This window comes from Eleutherodactylus coqui, chromosome 8, assembly GCF_035609145.1.
Source record: "Eleutherodactylus coqui strain aEleCoq1 chromosome 8, aEleCoq1.hap1, whole genome shotgun sequence".
NCBI lineage: Eukaryota > Metazoa > Chordata > Amphibia > Anura > Eleutherodactylidae > Eleutherodactylus > Eleutherodactylus coqui.
In genome coordinates, this window is record NC_089844.1 from 144,693,810 (window position 1) to 144,712,430 (window position 18,621).

Consider the following 18,621-nt stretch of genomic DNA (forward strand, 5'->3'; position numbering starts at 1 on the left):
TGCAGTTTCCACAGCTCCCATAGAAGTCAATGAGAGTTATGCAGGCAGCATAGCGCAGCAAGCTATGCTGTTCCTCTAACTCCCAAGTTATAGAAACAAAGTAGCTTGCTGTGTTATACTGTATGTGTAACTCGCATTGACTTCTTTGGGAGTTATGCAGACAGTATAGCCCAGCCCCCACTTGGTTGTTTCTGTAAACTCAACCATCCAGCCCCCTCACATGAAGCAGTGTTGCCATCACAGCCATGTTTGACTAAGATGGGAACAACCTTTTCAAAGATTACAGCTGATCACTGAGGGCTCAGTCAAACAAGCGGAGATTCGCACCGCGTGTGGGAAAAAATCCACATGACCACGTCCATTGCCACCTATGGCCGCCTGCAGACGGCCGGGTCGAATCCGTCTGCGAGATTTCTCACAGCGGGACCAAACCAGAGCCCCTGCAGAGACCAGTGCGGCACTCACCTGCTCCCACGGCTCCGGATCTTTCATGGGCTGGCATCCGGGGAGTGACATTTCTGTGCGGGTGATTTGTTTTCTGCATGGGATTTTGTGCAGACAAATTCCGTCCGTCTGCCTACGATTGCGTTTTCTAACGCAATCCTATGGCAGCTTCCACGGGTGGAAATTCTCCGGAAAATCCCACTGCAGAATTTCCGCCCGTGTGCAGGGGGCCTAAATGTTCTATCTTTGGTAGGTGCTGATTTTTGCCCGCATACGTGGTGCATTTTTTTTTCCATGTGGAAAAACACGCGGATCTCCGCTCGTCTGACCGAGCCATGAGGGATTTGTGATCAGCTTATCAATTGAAGACCCGCTAACGAAATAGGTGGTATCCAAAGCAGACTGCCCCTTTAATATTCATCTTAGGGTGGGTTCACACGAGCGTGTTTTTGTGCGGACTTAGGTCCGTACTTAGGTGCGCACCTAGGTATGAGCAAAAACACGTGTGAACACAGCTGGGTGCTTGTTGTCAATGGAGCCGCGGCTGCTGCCGGCGGCTCCCTTGAAAACAATGGTCTGCCGGCACCCCTGCATTCTTTTTCAGGGAAGGGCTTTACATATAAGCTCTTCCCCGAATAAGAAACATTTTAGTGTAAAAAAAAACAAACAAAAAAAACCTTACCTCTCCGCCGCTGCCGTGACCCCCGCGGGCATGAAGAACACATCTTCCGCATGCGGCAGATGTTTCCTTCACCTCCGCTAGTTAAAAGAATTCCCTGCTGCTACATCTGCCACATCTGTGGCTGAGCCCCGGCAGGTGAGTATTGTTTTCCTTTTTGTTTTTTACACTATTTTAAATGGCTTTTCAGGGAAGGGCTTACGAAGCCCTACCCTGAAAAGCCATTGACGGCCACTGGGCTCAGCGGCGACTTCTGGCGCTGTCCCCGGCTCTATAGTTCTCAGCTATCAGCAGCCGGAGATTTAAAATCCCCGCCTGCTGGTAGCTCTGATTCTGCTTGGCTGAAGCGCTCAGCCAATCACAATTAGAGCTACTAGCAGGCGGGGATTTTAAATCCCCGGCTGCTGATAGCTGAGAACTACAGAGCCAGGGACAACACTTTATTTTTTTAACACTACTTTTCTTGGATTTTCAGGGAAGGGCTTATGTTTAAAGCCTTTCCCTGAAATCCATTGACGGGGTGCCACAGCAGGATCTGTTCGTCATGCCCGAGGGGGTCACGGCAGCGGTGGAGAGGTAAGTTTTTTTTTGTTTGTTTTTTTTTAACACTAAAATGTTTCTTTTTCAGGGAAGCGCTTAGATGTAAAGCACTTCCCTGAAAAAGAATGCAGGGTGCCGGCAGACGATTGTTTTCAATGGAGCCGCTGCGGCTCCATTGAAAACAATGCGTGCATTCCCAATGGTGGACGCATGTCCTATCTTTACAGGCACGCACCTGAAAAGTACGGACATGTGCACACACCATAGGGAATGCAATGTTGTAAATACACGCTCGTGTGAACCCACCCTTAACAGATAGATTACTCTTTAGCTTGACCCATAGTGCGATGTGATATCACAGTGTTCCGTGCTATCAGGGAGGTTTATTTACACTTTGAATCGCTTTTGGCTTTCATTGGGTTACGATAAGAGAACGTTCTGAGCCATGCTATCACAATCAAGGTAAAATTTGCCCCGTCTGTAATCCATTATTATTACAGCAGAATGACTTACTGCGTTAAAAGTTGGATAAACCTGAAACACAGTCTCCATTTCCATATCATTAAAGAATTGCATGCACACACGGTTCTTCCATTCTTCTGCTGTATCTGAACTTCTGACACATCCTGAAAGATATCAAACCCAACAGTGAGCAACTTATATAAACAGTTAGAATTTTTTTGCATTTAGCTCTTCCAAATGATCGCAACCACAAAGATATGCCAACAAAAATGTTCAGCCCAAGAGTCTGGAAGGTGCGCTATAGCTGATATGTGAATGTTCCACTAACACAACATGCCGTTTGGAGATAGTAATTCACCACAACATTTACCTTGGAGGTTTTTATCTTGGAGACGTTGAAGAATCCAGTTTGCCACCATGCTTTTGGTTTCATCACTCATGCTAGAGAATTGTTCGTTTAATGGTATTACCCTGAAAAGAACAAAAGAAAAGACATGAGGGTCAAAGAACAGTGTTCCATGAAAGCAAGGCAGCCACCTAAATTAAAAGGGTTGTACAGAAATAGAAAACCATAGCTGTTTTCTTTCAGAAATAGCGCCACTCCTGTTCATTGGTTGTGTTAGGTATTGCACCTCAGCTCCATTGAAGTCAATGAGCTACAATAGCAAAAAGCAACAAGATAAATCCATAATTTACCATTCACTCTAAGACATAACTCCCTATTATTTCAGAATTAAAGGGCTGTCCAAGACCAAAGTCGAATTTCCAAATAACCATAAATCATCACACTGTACTATAGTAAGTCCATCCATGATCTTTCCTCCTGACTTTCTGCTCTTCATTCTAAGGAATCCCCTGTGCACAGTTTACATCCTATTTGCAACCTTCCTGTATACTGCTTCAGCTACATTTCCCATAATCCCCTGCAGATGCATCTCAGACAGCGTAGTATTCTCCTCTCACATCTTCTGACTGCTAAACCTCGCCGACTACACACGATTATCTTGTTTCCCACGCTGATTCCACTGTAGTTGATGATAGTGATTACAGCCGCAGTCCAGTTAGCAGTACTATTCTGTACTAAGATGACAAACTCCCAGTGTGAATCAATCAGATGAAGCCATCTCTGCCGCCCTGATGAGATTTAAAACCACTAGGTGGCAGCAAAGTGCATTAGATAAATATTAAAGACTCATCAGTAGTTTCTGAGATGCAAGCTATTAGGCTGGGTTCACATGGGGCGGATTTGCTGCAGAAATTCCGTCCAGAATTTCGCTGCAGCAGATCCACCTGCGGACGCTAATTTTGGAATTAGCCAGCCATGTGGACTAGATTTCTCAGAAATCTCGTCCACAGAGGACGATGAATCCGCTGCGGCAAAGCTTGCAGAAACCGGCGCTGCCGCGCGGATTCGCTGTCCGCAGCATGATTATCTTTCTTCTTCTTCAGCTGCGGTCGAGGTCTCCTCTATGGGAGCGCTGGCCGCAGCAGAAGAGCGAGCGGCCAGACCGCTTCAAAACTCGTGGCTAAGTGCCACGGGTTTTGAATCAGCGCTTCTACTGGTGGAAATCTCGCGGTTTTTCGCTGCGGCCAAACCGCTAGATTTCCATCGGGAATCCGGCATGTGGGAACCCAGCCTTACTGTATAATGTAACTTCATAAGCCCAGGAAATCGCTGCCTAGTAAGCATGATTCTAATAGCATAGCTGAGCTCTGCCCTATCTAGCTAATTAAAGGGGTTGTACCAAGATTACAAGTTATTCCACTGAGACCCCTTCCGATCTGGACAACGGAGATCCTGTGCAAACCCCCCACCCCCCCACCCCCCTCCATCCTTTTTACTACAGGGTTTCTGCATCCCCTGTAGTGAGGAGGAAACTGAAGGGAGTGTTGGTTGCACAAGCACACTAAAACTCCCTTCACTTTTAATGGAACCACAAGCAAGCTTAAATGAATGGAGCGCCGCCCGCACATGCTTGGCCAGTGCCGTCACTGTTGGTGGAGAAGCGACCCCACAGTAACAAGTAGAGGGGGGCACTAGACCCTCGTTCTTGAGAACGACTAGGATCTCAGCTGTGAGACCCCAGCTGATCAGCAAGTTATCAAATTAGAGAATTTGTAATCTTGGTACAACCCCTTTAAAAGCCAAATATTAAACCACCCCAACCCCAACATGTTTCACTGCATCTTCAGGGGGCGGGGGCAGACAGGGGCAGATTCCCTTGGTTTATGAAGTTACATTATACTAGCTTGTAACTGAGACACTACTGATGAGGGAGGAGTCTCCAATATGTATCTAATGCACTTTGCTGCCACCTAGTGGTTTTTATTCACTGGAATGATCCCTTAAAATGTAACTTTTATTTAATTAATTAAAATATGGTGCCCCATACACATAACGAGAAAGACAAGACAACATAAAGAAGGATATGGATTGCTGGTTATGTGCCTCTATGGATGTGCAGGCAACTTGATTTATCAATCAACCAGATCCAAATATCACTAAGAAAATACTGGCAGTTTAGAGAAGCCAGCTTCCAAACTTCTAAGGGTTAGGAAAAGTCCATTTACAAGTTTCGTATTTATAGAGATACAGGTTTACTAGCGAAATACTGGCAGTTTAGAATTGCCAGCTTATAGACTACTAAGGGTAAAACGAGTCTATTAGTAAGTTTCGTATTCTAGAGATTCTGGTTCAAATTCAGGTTCAACGCGTTTCTGTCAGTTGTATGACTCATCAGGAACCAATTATTTATGTGGTAAGTACTGGATATTACTATGATCAAAGTAGTGCAATAAGAATATACGTGTTGTTTTTCTCAAAATTATTCGTCGCACTAACCCCAAAGAAAATATAATGAACTAGCAATAGGATGCTGATGTATCCTTCCCTTTAAGCTACAATAGGAGATGAGGCCTGGAGTTAGACACACTTTAGATAAAGGTAGTGGTCTAATCCTATAAGGTAAGAGCCCCAAAGAGTACACTAATTCCTTCAGTACTCTACAGAGTACTAAGGCCCCGCACTAGGACCTAATAAAAGTCCAAAAAATCTCCTACCATCAGGGCTAGAGATACTGCTACACCTTATATCTCTACCTCTCTAAGGGGCTTTTGCTCCTAGCATTTTAATAGGGTCACTATCTTTCTCTATTAGTGCTATTATCTCTAGAACAGACCTCTTATCCTTTGCCTTATACTCACATTGGAGTATCTAGGCTCTTTCAATCATTTTTTAGGCTATTTCTATAGAGTTAGGCAGGGATTTATAGGAGATTTTTTGGACTTTTATTAGGTCCTAGTGCGGGGCCTTAGTACTCTGTAGAGTACTGAAGGAATTAGTGTACTCTTTGGGGCTCTTACCTCATAGGATTAGACCACTACCTTTATCTAAAGTGTGTCTAACTCCAGGCCTCATCTCCTATTGTAGCTTAAAGGGAAGGATACATCAGCATCCTATTGCTAGTTCATTATATTTTCTTTGGGGTTAGTGCGACGAATAATTTTGAGAAAAACAACACGTATATTCTTATTGCACTACTTTGATCATAGTAATATCCAGTACTTACCGCATAAAGAATTGGTTCCTGATGAGTCATACAACTGACAGAAACGCGTTGAACCTGAATTTGAACCAGAATCTCTAGAATACGAAACTTACTAATAGACTCGTTTTACCCTTAGTAGTCTATAAGCTGGCAATTCTAAACTGCCAGTATTTCGCTAGTAAACCTGTATCTCTATAAATACGAAACTTGTAAATGGACTTTTCCTAACCCTTAGAAGTTTGGAAGCTGGCTTCTTTAAACTGCCAGTATTTTCTTAGTGATATTTGGATCTGGTTGATTGATAAATCAGGTTGCCTGCACATCCATAGAGGCACATAACCAGCAATCCATATCCTTCTTTATGTTGTCTTGTCTTTCTCGTTATGTGTATGGGGCACCATATTTTAATTAATTAAATAAAAGTTACATTTTAAGGGATCATTCCACTGAATATATTCCATTTTCTTTATTTATCCTCCTGCCTCAGTGATTCGTCACCTAGTGGTTTTAAATCACATCATTTTGTAAACAACAGCATTGTATCTAATTAAGGGCCAATAAGAAGTCAATTTTATGGCGAATTGAGCATTTTGGACTAATATTGCTGCTATTTGTGTTTAGAAATTTGTTTATCACCCTGGATCAGTTCTTTCTGTATCTGAGCTGCAATACCAAACACAACCAGTCGACGGGTATGACAGCATTTTTGGAAGAAAGCAGCCATGTTTTTTTTCAGATTATAGCCCTGCATTGTATCCACTTTATTGGTTCTAATCTCCCTCCGATTTATATTAGCCCTATAGCAGATGCAGTTTTGAGGATTTCTGCCTCAATAGGGTTCTTGAGTAAAGTTGAACTAAAAAAAATGACTGAAAGTAATGAGACATGGCCCTTCAATGATATATATGTCTGTTAATAGGGCCACATATATAGTATGGTCACATGACTTTATGTACCATGTATGAGTAAATTCTATGCTTGCATTACACTATAACCTTAGTTTCTCGTTTCTGTGTAACAGTTCTAAACATACAGCCTTCACATCACTTACATCTCCTCCAGTGCGTCACAGTCAGAGATATCAAGCATCTCCAAAGTCTCCATAGTGAAGTAAGGTATGAGGTAGAAAATGTTGGATTCTATGAATTCTCTTTTTTGAGTTGCATTGTATGTTTTTATTTTGTTGCTTGCCATGGTGAAGAAACCGCCAAGTAGTATCTCTCCTGCAGGTTTGTTCATACTGATTCCACCTTGCTGAAGAAAACCGAACAAAAACATCTGTTAAATTCATTCTTGATATTCAAGACCCCATTAGGACAATATAGCGATACCATAGTAATGCAAGACTAGAAGACACTATTGTACCTACTATAAGTGGCATGGAACTATAAAATATCTGTCCACTTGCCCTTTTGCACTTTGATGCCATTTAGCAGCGTCAAAAGAGATCCTGTGACACATTTCCTTGGACCCTGACTGTAGAATGCTATTTCTGGCGGGGTTTTCGTCTGAATCATTAATTGCTACATTGGGGAGCAATTTAATGGCCATAATGGCTAGCTAAGCTTTCGTATAACATCTTTAATTGCTGACATCAGGAGCTTTGAGAGGTCTCAAAGAAGCAGACTGGGCATGGATACAGCCGCGACGCAATGACTTAGAGAGCCAGCAGCACCGCCCAAGTGCTCAAAACAGGCGCATACAGGGCGCAATGTGTTAACAGTAAGTTTTCAGGCTAAATCTAACTCCGTTGTTTTTTTTCAAAAACATTCCAGTCAAGCATTGAACAAGTGGAAAAGCAAAATGTCAGTGGCTTTATGGCCAAAAAACTGATGACAGGTTCCCTTTAATGATGCCCAGTTCTGCTGCCCTTTAAAGTCATAAAGAGTATTGCTGTGTAACCTACCGACTCGGCTGTTTTTGTGAAGGTTCCAAAACACATTAGCACACTCTCAAATGAACGGGTCTTCAAGTCTTCTATAACATTTTTAGCGTACTCTACATTCTGATACACTTTGTAAACAACCATCATGTATCCCAACTGAACATCGGTAAATATAGGGAGAATCACCATCTACAAGAAAAACAGAAATTTGGAAACAATACTCCATAAGTCCATTAAAAGGAAGAACTATAATGACTTGCATACAATGTGTTCACTCCTTCAGTCAGACAGTTTAATCACAAATTAAAATAAGCAAAGCTCTAGGTCCAAAAAAGTCTAAATCTTATTTAACCCCTTCACGACCTCCCATATGTCTTTTGACGGTGGCTGCATTAGAAGCTTGGGGCGGGACTCCCGTGTTAGGGGGAGCGGGTGCTCGGTTGTTGGATGACAGCTGGGCACTTGTTCTAACACTGGGGACCGAAGAAATTTTGGATCGCTGGCGTTTAACCCTTTACAACACATTTTACCAATTTTATAAACATTGGGTCTCCCGGCACCGCGTACAGACAAATGCAATGTGACTTTTTTTGTATTGCGTATGTACAGCCTTTCATATGCTGCTTATACCAAGGTATATGGCGTGGTCCACAGAGAAATAGAGCATGCTGCGATCTATTTCTCATGTATATCGATACGCAGTGTCTTCACGCAGATGTGCATGCATCAATGAAAGTCCATTAGCTTTCATTGACTCCATTCATCGCGTATCATGAGGCAGTGCAACGTACACGTAATACTCGGTAAAAACACGGTCATAAGCATGAGCCCTTACTATGTAAAAAGAAATAAAGATCACATGTTGTATCGCTGTGTTCATAATCATCCCAAGATAAAGGTTAGTACATTATTTAACCCGTACAGCGCATGTCATGAAAAAAAAATACAAAAAACATGGTGAAAATAACTAATTTACAAAAAACGGAATAGGAAGTGATCAAAACGGTGCATGGATCAATAAATGGTGCCCTTAAAAAGTACAACTTATCCAAAAAAAAACCCTTTCACAGCAAAGAGAAAGAAAAATGTTAGAGGACTTTGAAAGCAGTGATAAACAAAAATCCTTCTTTTTTTTAAATGTGAAAAAGTTGCAAAAAACTCCTACATAAATTTGTTATTGACATTATTGTATGAGTCTGCAGAATTAATTTAACATATTATTTCTACTGCACAGGGAGCTCCGTTAAAAGTAGAAAACCATGCCAGAATTGCATATTTTGTTAATCTTGCCTCTAAAAAAAAATAAAAAGCAATCAAAATGTTATATGTTACCAAAAATTGGATAAAAGGAAACTATAGTTCATCCTGCAAAACCAAGCCCTCACAGAGCTCCGTTAATGGAAAAATTAAAATGCGATGGCTGCTTGAATGCAGCAACGCTAAAGCAAATTTTTTTTTAAAAAGTGTTATTTTGTGTACAAAAATAGCAAAACAAAAAAACTGTATAAACTTGGTATCGCCAGAACCGTGCTGACCCGGAGAATAAGGTCATCGCATTATTTATTTTGTGCAGTGAACGCCGTAAAAATGAAATACAAAAAGCAAATGGTAGAATTTCTTTTTTCCCCCTAAAAAAAAAATAAATAAAAGTTATACAATACATTATATGTACCCAAAAGTGATGCCATTAAAAATACAACTTGTCCCACTGAAAACAAGCCCTCACATGGCCGCGTGGACGGAAAACTTAAACAGTTATAGCGCCGTAATGCGACGATGAAAAAAAACTGAAAAATTAGTTGGTCATTAAGGTGCAAACAGCCTTCGTCCCCAAGGGGTTAATTTGGAGAATATTTGTGGAATTCTCATGAACTTTTTGCATCTCACCATGCTGGCCATATACATCAACACTTACGGGATTAAATCTAGAAAAGCCATAGCCTAGCTGTGCATAAGCTGCCATACCGCTGTAACCTCCCCAGGCATTCTGCATATAGCTCTCAGTGCTGTTCTCTGACTCGTAGCATTCTGCATGAAGAATACAACAAAAACAAATATTAATCCTAGAGCATCACGGCACGGGGGATGATTGAAAATGGGGTCAATACTTGTATTTTTATACCATCAGCTGGTACGGTTGACTTACTGTTTTCCACAGACGTGGATATGAACATAAAGACAGCTTGCTTGCTTTCTAGAGTAGCTTCGGGAAACTTATCTCTCAGAGCGTTTACACTGTAAAAGGACAAGAAGCATTTTACTTCAAGGTTTATGTACCAACTCACACTAAACAGGTCAGTCACATCTGTGCTAAAGCAAGGTCTGTAACGGGGCCCCTACCTACCATGTGGTGGATGGGCCCTTGGGCCATCTCAGGCTCTAAAGCCCAGGTGTAACTACTACTTCTTGACCCCCAATGCTACATCCTTGTATTGCAGCACTTTCTTTTCCTTAAATCCTGAGAAGATACCCTATAAAGCTCCATAGAGTGTATATATAAACCATATAAATAGTCAATTATGAGCAAGAGCCCAGTTTGTGAGGCCTGAAACATGGAAAAGCTTTCCCCTTTTTACTTTTCTGCTTCCATGGAGATGCTTTTAAAGGTTCTATAATAAAACGTTTGTTTTTAATTACATATGAGTGCTGGAAGAAACCTTCTGCTTTTCGAACAATATAAATATCCCTCCTGTTGCTATGGGGTCCAACTCATGGTGGAGAAATCCCTCTTCTTCATAGATGGGAGTCGTCTTCTGCAAGTCACTACAATACTAGCAAGAAGCTGAGGCTAGACCTGGTAAGAGGGGTGCGGGTGGGGGGCACAGATTATACAGGCCTCTCCTGGCATTTTGTTTCTGATTATATCTAATTAGATGGATGATGCCCTATGATTTCTAATATAAATCTGAGATATGTGGATAAGTAAACAATAACAAAAAACCTTATAAGCAATAACTTATTATAATAAGCATCACTTACAAAACTTTTCTGCTGCCACAATCCATGTTCAGTGGAAATTGGGCAAAGATTCCTTCGTCAAACAAATATAACACATAGGTGAATCTGTCAACCCAAATAGTGCATTGATCTGCTGTGATAAGTGTGGATCCGATCACATCCATTGTTTCCTTCAGCATAAAGTATTTCACCTCCATAGTCCATACGGAGAACTACACGGAAGAGAGAAATGTGTTTGATGAAAATACACATTTTTTTCTACAAACCTGAAGATATGTGAATAATTTTTTACTGGTCATGTAATAAAAGAGCTAGTTGGGGTCTCACCGAGATACGTGTTAAACTATATACCACACACAAATGTGGATTCACTGAAGTGCAATCATCCGACTCCAGAGAAAATAGGTTGGGAGCCATTATCCTCTGGGATGTCTAGAAAGTTTGTGAGCGCCTTCAGAATGTGTGAGTACGTATGAGTGTGGGTGCATATGGGTGTACGTATGCATGAGAGTGTGCGTGTGTTAGCGTACAAGTGTGTGTATACATGTTTACATGTACAGCGTGAATGTGTGTAGTAATGTATTAGGCATGTATCTGTGTCTGCATTGACACACACACTAACGTCACGCTGGAGCATTGCTGTTAAGTTGCCGTAAACACGTAAATGAACAGCATCTCTCAATACACTTTAACAAATCTATTGCAATACAGTATGTGTTAGCATTAAAATCCAAATCATAAAGGGGACTGTACCCTCACCAGCTTGCATCAAGCATTGGATTACCCACCATAACACAAGTACCTTCAGTTATAAACATTTTCCTATTAGGGACAATGCAACAAAAAGTCCCTAAGAGAATTCGCGTTGGGGATTCTTGTGCCGACTCTTTATTCTGCCTTTTCATAGTTACTCAGACAATCCTTTCTCACCAGGCAATAAGAATTATGTTTGCTCCAAAATCCATATGTACCAATACTGAAGTCAGAATAGCCAGTTCTAGCAAGAGCCCATAGATAGCACCGCATGCCAAGTGGACAGTTGTGTGTAACACTTAACCGGTTCATTTTATATCTTTAGATGTTCTAATTATAAAAAAAAAAAAAAAACAACTAAAAAAGCAGGTCAAATCTACTCGAAAAATGGAAAAAAAAAATAACACAGGTGAGAGAAAAAATAAGGACATTATTCACTGAAAAAGAAGCCAGTCATGCAACACCTGATAGACTGCAGGCCGGGCACAATCACCGTGGACTCTAGTAAAATGATGTCAGCCAGTGTGACCCACTGTGGAGATACAGGGCGATCCGCTGCTTTGCCAGTAGGGGGCGCACTCCTGTACGGTGTGGCACACCTATCAGTGGATGGTGTCTTTGGTATCCGTTCACATGTGCAGAATGTTTGTTTGCAGTCACTCCTCCCCAATCTGGCCTGGGTTTTGTGAGTGTATTGCATTATTAGTCTGCATTGAACAAGTAGCTCCTCCAAATTATCGTATGACCCCCTACATTTTACTAGGGTCTACTAGGGTCTATTGTGCCTACCCTGAAGTCTATCGGGTGTTGCATTACTGGCTTCTTTTCCATTGACTAAAATACTCGAAAAATGAAGCTGACGGTAAGAGCAAGCTATGCTTCAAAACCTGGGTTTGGAGCCCCAGAAAAATATGACATCAAGAAATTTTTGGTGGGACCTTTTTGGCTGATCTCTTGTAACCCCTTTAATGCAGCTCCCTAAAGTTAGAGATTTGCCAGCTAGTTAAGCTTTCTGAGCCATGGCTCAATGAAATGAGCCACTGAGGGAGTGTTTAACTGTTCAAAAAGTTATTTTGAAGGTACATCCACTTTTTGTATATGTATTTTCCTATTACATAGTAACATAGTATGTTAGGCTGAATGAAGACAATGTCCTTCTAGTTCAGTCTGTTTCAACCCCTTGTTGGTCCAGAGGAAGGCGAAGAAAAAAAAACCCAATGAGCCAGTGTAGCTCATTTGGAGGAAAAAAATACCTTCCCAACTCCATATGGCAGTCAGAATAATCCCTGGATCAACGTTTGAGTTCCTACCTGACGCCAAGACTCGGATCAACAACCCCGCTGGTCACTTTGTGTCTATATCCTGTAATATCGTAGCGCTCTAGAAAGACATCTAGTCCCCTCTTAAACTATTGTATTTTACTAAGATAGCTCAGGCATTTACAGTTGACAGAATGAGAACTGCACAGTTTTCATCCCTTAAGGCTGCCTGTCCACGGGCGTTGCTGCCGGGGAGCAGGAGCCAGGTGACAGATCTCCGCGATGAGCCTATCTGACAGATAGGCTCACCACATGGAGAATCGTGGCAATTCGCAGCATGCTGCGATTTGCCGCATGCGAGCGAAGAATCACTATGATTCTCCGCTCGTGGGCAGGGAGGCTGCGCTTTTCATAGTAACGCTATGGAAAGCATGCACTGCATTCCCCGTGGCCGGATTATCGCTGCGGAGAACGCAATGCAAAAACGCCCGTGGACAGGCAGCCTAAAAAAGGTCAGATAGCTGTATATAAAGCCTCAGTCTGCTGTGAAGTCAATGTGGTATGGAAACCAAAGAGACATTACCATGTGGAGAGTAGTGTGAATATTAAGGACCAATACAGAAGTATATTGGATAAAATGCTGATTTCTACGTGACCTCTGGGGCCACAAACTCATTATGGCCATTAGGTTTAGCCACCTATTTTACTGGCTTTGTTAAACTTTACATATTTGTTATACAGCTCCTAATTAATACAGAACAGGTTTGTGTTAAACGTTAAGCCAATGCTTAGAAGCAGAGATTGGTGTTAGGGGCTTACTTGTTATCTATATCTGTTGTAATGTTTATTTTGTATAATATGTCGTTTAGATGTCTTAAGTACTTGTATAAACAGTTTTCACCAGTGAAACCCCAGTCAAGCCCATGATACCAGTTAGTTGTAAAGTTAACCATAACAATGGACCCAGTCAAACAGGTTAAACAGTAAGAGCCAATTATACTATCAGGATGATGGGATTACTCCTTATAAATAATGCATGCATTAATTTTCAGAGGTTGATTGTAATTATTGCAAACGAGTCTCTCTTTGGGATGATTGCTTTGTTTATGATGAAGGCACAATCCCAAACCATGTTTGTCAACAATAACTGATCAAAAGTTGACCAATAATTATTGTGAGATCAAACATTTGGAGTAATTGCATGGCATCGTTCTGAGATGTGGAGAACATTCCTTGGCATCAAGAAGGTGCAGGGCTGGTTGAGGCTCTAGATACCTTACCCTTATATCAATCATAATTGTTGCTACTGTTAAGACAGTTTATAATATGAATATTAATCCAATGACCAATACACAAAATATAGATAATCTGATTTTTAGGAACCACAATGGGGCCTTCATCAGCTCAAAGGGTATTAAGAAACCTTTTCCCTGCTACCCTCTTGCTGGAAGGAAATCTCTTTACAAGGTAAGACAGTCATAAATGCATTCTTTTGTATTACTGTAACTCCAATATAGATACAATACAAAAGAACTAATAGAGAAACATAGGGCCCCATGTAACACCTGATGATAAACAGCTGATGAGACCACCTCTTACCTGGGAAAGAGACCTCCTTCGTCTCCCTGTGGGAGGTGTTTGATTTCTTCTTTCCTATCAAAAGGCAGTATTTGGAGGTTGTTTTTTTTTTCAACTATAAAGGTGCTTATTATTGTGCTCAATGGCAAACTGCAGTAAGCCTGCTGCAACCCTCATATGCTACAATGGTAGAGCAGCATTCTACCCTATTGCTCTGTTTTCTTGGTTATAATCATATAGGTGTTTACTGTAATATTTTTCTATTATTTTTTATGTTTGTTGATGCAAAGGGTGAAATCGCCCACAATCCTTTGCACACTCATCTCTGTTTTTGTATTTGCTGTTAGTTACCACCAATGGTTTAGACAGAGAAAGGATTGCCCAGTAAGGCTGAAATGGCATTTGTACAATTAAATGACACAACACAATGACTTCCAATTATTACCTGTAATTTCATCATCATATTAAGCCCAAACCAGAACCTTTCCAACTCTTCCCCAGCATTCCGTCTCTGCTTCATGCTTGTAAACATTGGTCTACAGGTTTCTATATTGCTAAGTGCGCCTTTTTCATTCATTACTATTGCAGCAAACTGCCCACCATTAAATCCATCCAAGCTCATCCCTGTCTGTAAAAAAGGAAACAAAATTGAAAGATCATTAAAGGGGCACTAACTTTTCAGACAACTTATGCTCATTTATTAGCCTGTGTGTGTTATCAATCTTATAATATACGTTTATTACATGTTTTTGTTTTATTACTGTAAATCAAGGATGAAATGGCTGCCACTAGGAATATCCCTTCCAGATCCTCTGCAATCCAATGCCTGTTGTTAAGTATTGAGCTTCTGTGGTAACTGGGACATTGGGACATTTTCTTAGCTTTTGGGGAGAGGCTACTGCCACAGGCTCACTTCCCTGCACTCACAGGCTGACATACACAGTGTAAGCAATCTCCACATTTTCTGCTTCTCTTGATGTTATAGCATGTGCATGCATATTACTCTGGGTTTACTAATCATTTGGCCTGAATGTCTCTGATGTCATACTTCTATAATCATTCTGGAACAGCAGATACTGCTTTCCTGCTTATTGGACCAGAGACCGCGCAATACAGCATTGGAAGTAAGGGGAAAGGAGTACAGGACAATGAACTAGTAGCAGAATGGCATACCTGTGACATGCTCCCTGCCTGAAAGTGGATTGCAAACAGCAGGGTAGCAGAAACATGGGGAAGATTACCTGAAAATTAGAACTTAAAAACAAGAGGCAGGGTGCAAACAGCAGAAAATGAGAGGGTAACGAGAACCTGGTATGTTTTAGAAAACTTGTTGAAAATTTGGGTACATTTTATAAAAGGACAATCTGAAAACATAAGGACATTAACTTTGTTACAAAGTTGAGCCAATCAGAGTATCAGAAGATCCTATGATGGACCCCATCTCGGGCACAACAATGGACCTCAAATGTCCAGCTGAATTCAACCCTATGTGGAACTGGTTATGGAGTCCTTAAAAAGACACTAGTGTCTACAAGATGATGCACAAATAACCTATTAGACCTTAAAGGGGTTGTCCCACCGTGACAAATGGATCTATATACTTCTGTATGGCTATTACAAAGCACTTTGTAATATAATGTGTGCTTTGTAAATACGCCATACAGAAGATATATACTTACCTGATCCGGTGCCCCCCCCCCCTATATTTACCTGCCCGTTGCCTTGGCTCCAACCATTCCTTGGCTCTTCTCCCATCAGTCGGTCTTCTCACATCAGTCGCGCAGGCGCTCTTCTTCTGGCTGCTCAGATCCCTGTGAACGCGCCTGATGCAGGCGCATGCGCAATCTTCACCTGGCTTCCCCTGGCTCCGGCAGACAGAAGAGGAGTAGCTTCCCCCAGCGGACCTTCCTTCTGGGCTGGGTAAGTCAATGAGAAGGGGGTGTGGTTGGGCTGTGGGAGGGGGGCGGCCTGTCATTTGTGGCTGGGGGGGGTTGATCAGGAGTCGGGCTCGGGCTGTCACTTTGCGGGGGGGGGGCGCTAATCGGACGCGGGCTGTCACTTTGCGGAGGGGGGGTGCAGGAGTCGGGCGTGGGTTGTCACTTAGCGGGGGGGAGATAGACTTCTGGCGGAGGTGGATATGTTGTCACATAGACTTCTTGCGGGGTGGGTGTGCGGTCACATAGACTTTTTGTGGGGTGGGTGTGCGGTCACATAGACTTTTTGTGGGGTGGGTGTGCGGTCACATAGACTTCTGGCGGAGGTGGGTGTGCAGTCACATAGACTTCTGGCGGAGGTGGATGTGCTTTCGCATAGACTTCTGGCGGAGGTGGATGCAAGAGTGCACTTTGGGGGGGACTGTGGGAGGGCATTGTGGTGGGTGACACTGAAGTGGGGAACTGTGGTGGGGGCATTGTGGGGGGTGCACTGTGGAGGGGCATGTGTGTGGTGGGGGCACTGAGGGGGTGTACTGTGGAGGGCACTGTGGGGAGGTCATTATGGGGGGGTGCACTGTGTGTGGGCACTTTGGGGGTGCATTGTGTTAGGACACTGAAGGGGGGACTACGGGGGGGGGGGCGCACTGGAGGGGCGGGGACTGTGGGGGGGCAGAGTGAAGGGGGCACTGTGAGGGGGGGCATGTGTGTGGGCAGTGGAGGGGGCACTGTGTGTGGGCACTGTGAGGGGGGGGCATGTGTGTGTGTCATGCTTGGTGCTACTTTCATCTCCCCAGCATGTCCCCTCGTCACTGGAGGCTGTGACACTGTTGTCTCAGTGTCCAGTAATGAGGAGACATGTCGGGGAGATGAACGAATCTCCTGCTACAGCTCTCACAGCAGTAGCAGGAGATCGCACTGCCCTCTCATTGCTGTGAATGGAGCCGGCCGGCTGCCGGCTCCATTCACAGCAGTGAAGCCTGCATCTCCATGACGCCGGTCCTCCAGTCATGTGACCGGCATCATCGGGAGCGCGCACGCTGAGGAGAGAGAGGCAGCAGTGCATGATGGGAACTACCCAGCGGTGCCATCTTTAAAAAGTTCTTCAGGCAAGCTTTATAAGGGGAAGAAAAGGAATAAAAAGGTGAGGAAAATATTGTTTTTTATGGGAAAGGCTGCTGTGTGTGATGCTTCTCCTCTACAGGGCATTCATGGGGGGAAAAAAATTAGTTTGGGGTGCGGGACAACCCCTTTAAGATGCATCCTGTGTTATAGTCTTACAATGTAAATACAAGTGGATGTGCGCATGTTCTGCATAGATGGGCGGAGAACCATCAGAATTATTTCATTTGTTGGGCCTAATGAAACTAAGACCAACACCAGTTAAAAGACACAGTTCCATCAGGTCCAACAGACAACCATGCAGTGTTTTTCTAAAGGAAGGCAAATTGCCCCATATCAGGGGACAAATTCCTTCTAGTCTCCAAATATGACAATTAGGCCTCTTTCACACGAGCGCTATCTAAGCGTATGAGAGGTGCGCACAGAAAGCGCTTCTATAGGAACCAATTGTTTCCTATAGAAGTGCTCACATGAAAGAATTTTAGAAGCATAAAATGCTCACACCTGCTAAAGATAGGACATGTGTGGCTACAATGCCCACATCTAAGGTCCATACTGCGTGAAAAGATAGGACCTGACCTGCGCAGGAAAAGCAGATTCCCCGCTGCTTACAGCAGGACATTTATAACCTGCTGCCCAGAAGCACATTTTAAATGTCCAGCTGTAAACTCCTGTTAGTCCCTGCGGGCATGAGGGGATGCCCCACAAGGATTCTTTTAATCCCTGCTGGGACTAACAGGAATTTACAAAAGGACATTTGAAATAAGCTACTTGGCAGCACATAAGCAGCAAAATATTCCTCCAGCCCTGCTGCTGGGCAATTCCCCAGCAGTGAGGGGCAGTAGGGGACACCCTCCACCTCTCTTTCCAAGGGATTTCCCTATAACAGGGAGCGAGAGGGGGGCTAGATTACAGGTCGTGGGAGGAGGGGTAGCGCTAGAGGGATCCACCCTCTAGCCCTGCCCCCTTTATCTTTGATATGGGGAATTTCTGTTAGAAGCCCTATAGCCCCTTCCCCTCTCTCTAGTCCCGCCCCCTCTCTCTGCACTATGGGGATATCCCTCAGGGACCCCCAGAATAGAAAGAGAGAGCGGGACTATGGGTTAATCCTCCCTAAGCAGGGAGAGACAAAGTGCTGCTACGGGAGATTAACCCATAGCAGGGAGAGACAGAGTGGGGCTATGGGTTAATCCCTTAGAGCAGGGAGAGCGGGGCTATGGGGGACTAACCCATAGCAGGGAGAGAGAAAGCGTGAATATGTGTTAATCCCCCATAGCCCCGCTCTCTGTCCCACTCCCTGCTACAGGGAAATCCTGAAGCCCTGTGGGGTTCTTCTCTCTCTCCTCCTGGAGCAGCTGCTCCAGTAAATAGGTGATTTTCACGCGCATGAAGCTCAGATCTTCTGCACATGAAAAATTGCCATTTCACACGATTGTTTGTGCAGTATAGGTGTGAGTACCCT

The 18,621-nt window shown here is 43.2% G+C and overlaps 1 protein-coding gene across 3 annotated transcripts in view; it reads right to left on the reverse strand.

The window, feature by feature from the left end:
- Positions 1–18,621, reverse strand: part of LOC136576956 (uncharacterized) — a 79,859-nt gene that overhangs the window by 41,301 nt on the left and 19,937 nt on the right. For 2 of the 3 annotated variants that reach the window (XM_066576621.1, XM_066576619.1), the window contains exons 12-20: positions 14,552–14,734; positions 14,128–14,181; positions 10,538–10,728; positions 9,705–9,793; positions 9,474–9,586; positions 7,580–7,747; positions 6,725–6,927; positions 2,496–2,596; positions 2,177–2,289 (exon numbers count right to left, since the gene is read on the reverse strand). In XM_066576621.1, coding sequence (XP_066432718.1) covers positions 2,177–2,289; positions 2,496–2,596; positions 6,725–6,927; positions 7,580–7,747; positions 9,474–9,586; positions 9,705–9,793; positions 10,538–10,728; positions 14,128–14,181; positions 14,552–14,734 — 1,215 coding nt within the window. The remainder of the gene's footprint in view (positions 1–2,176; positions 2,290–2,495; positions 2,597–6,724; positions 6,928–7,579; positions 7,748–9,473; positions 9,587–9,704; positions 9,794–10,537; positions 10,729–14,127; positions 14,182–14,551; positions 14,735–18,621) is intronic. The other variant, XM_066576620.1, reaches the window with a different exon arrangement.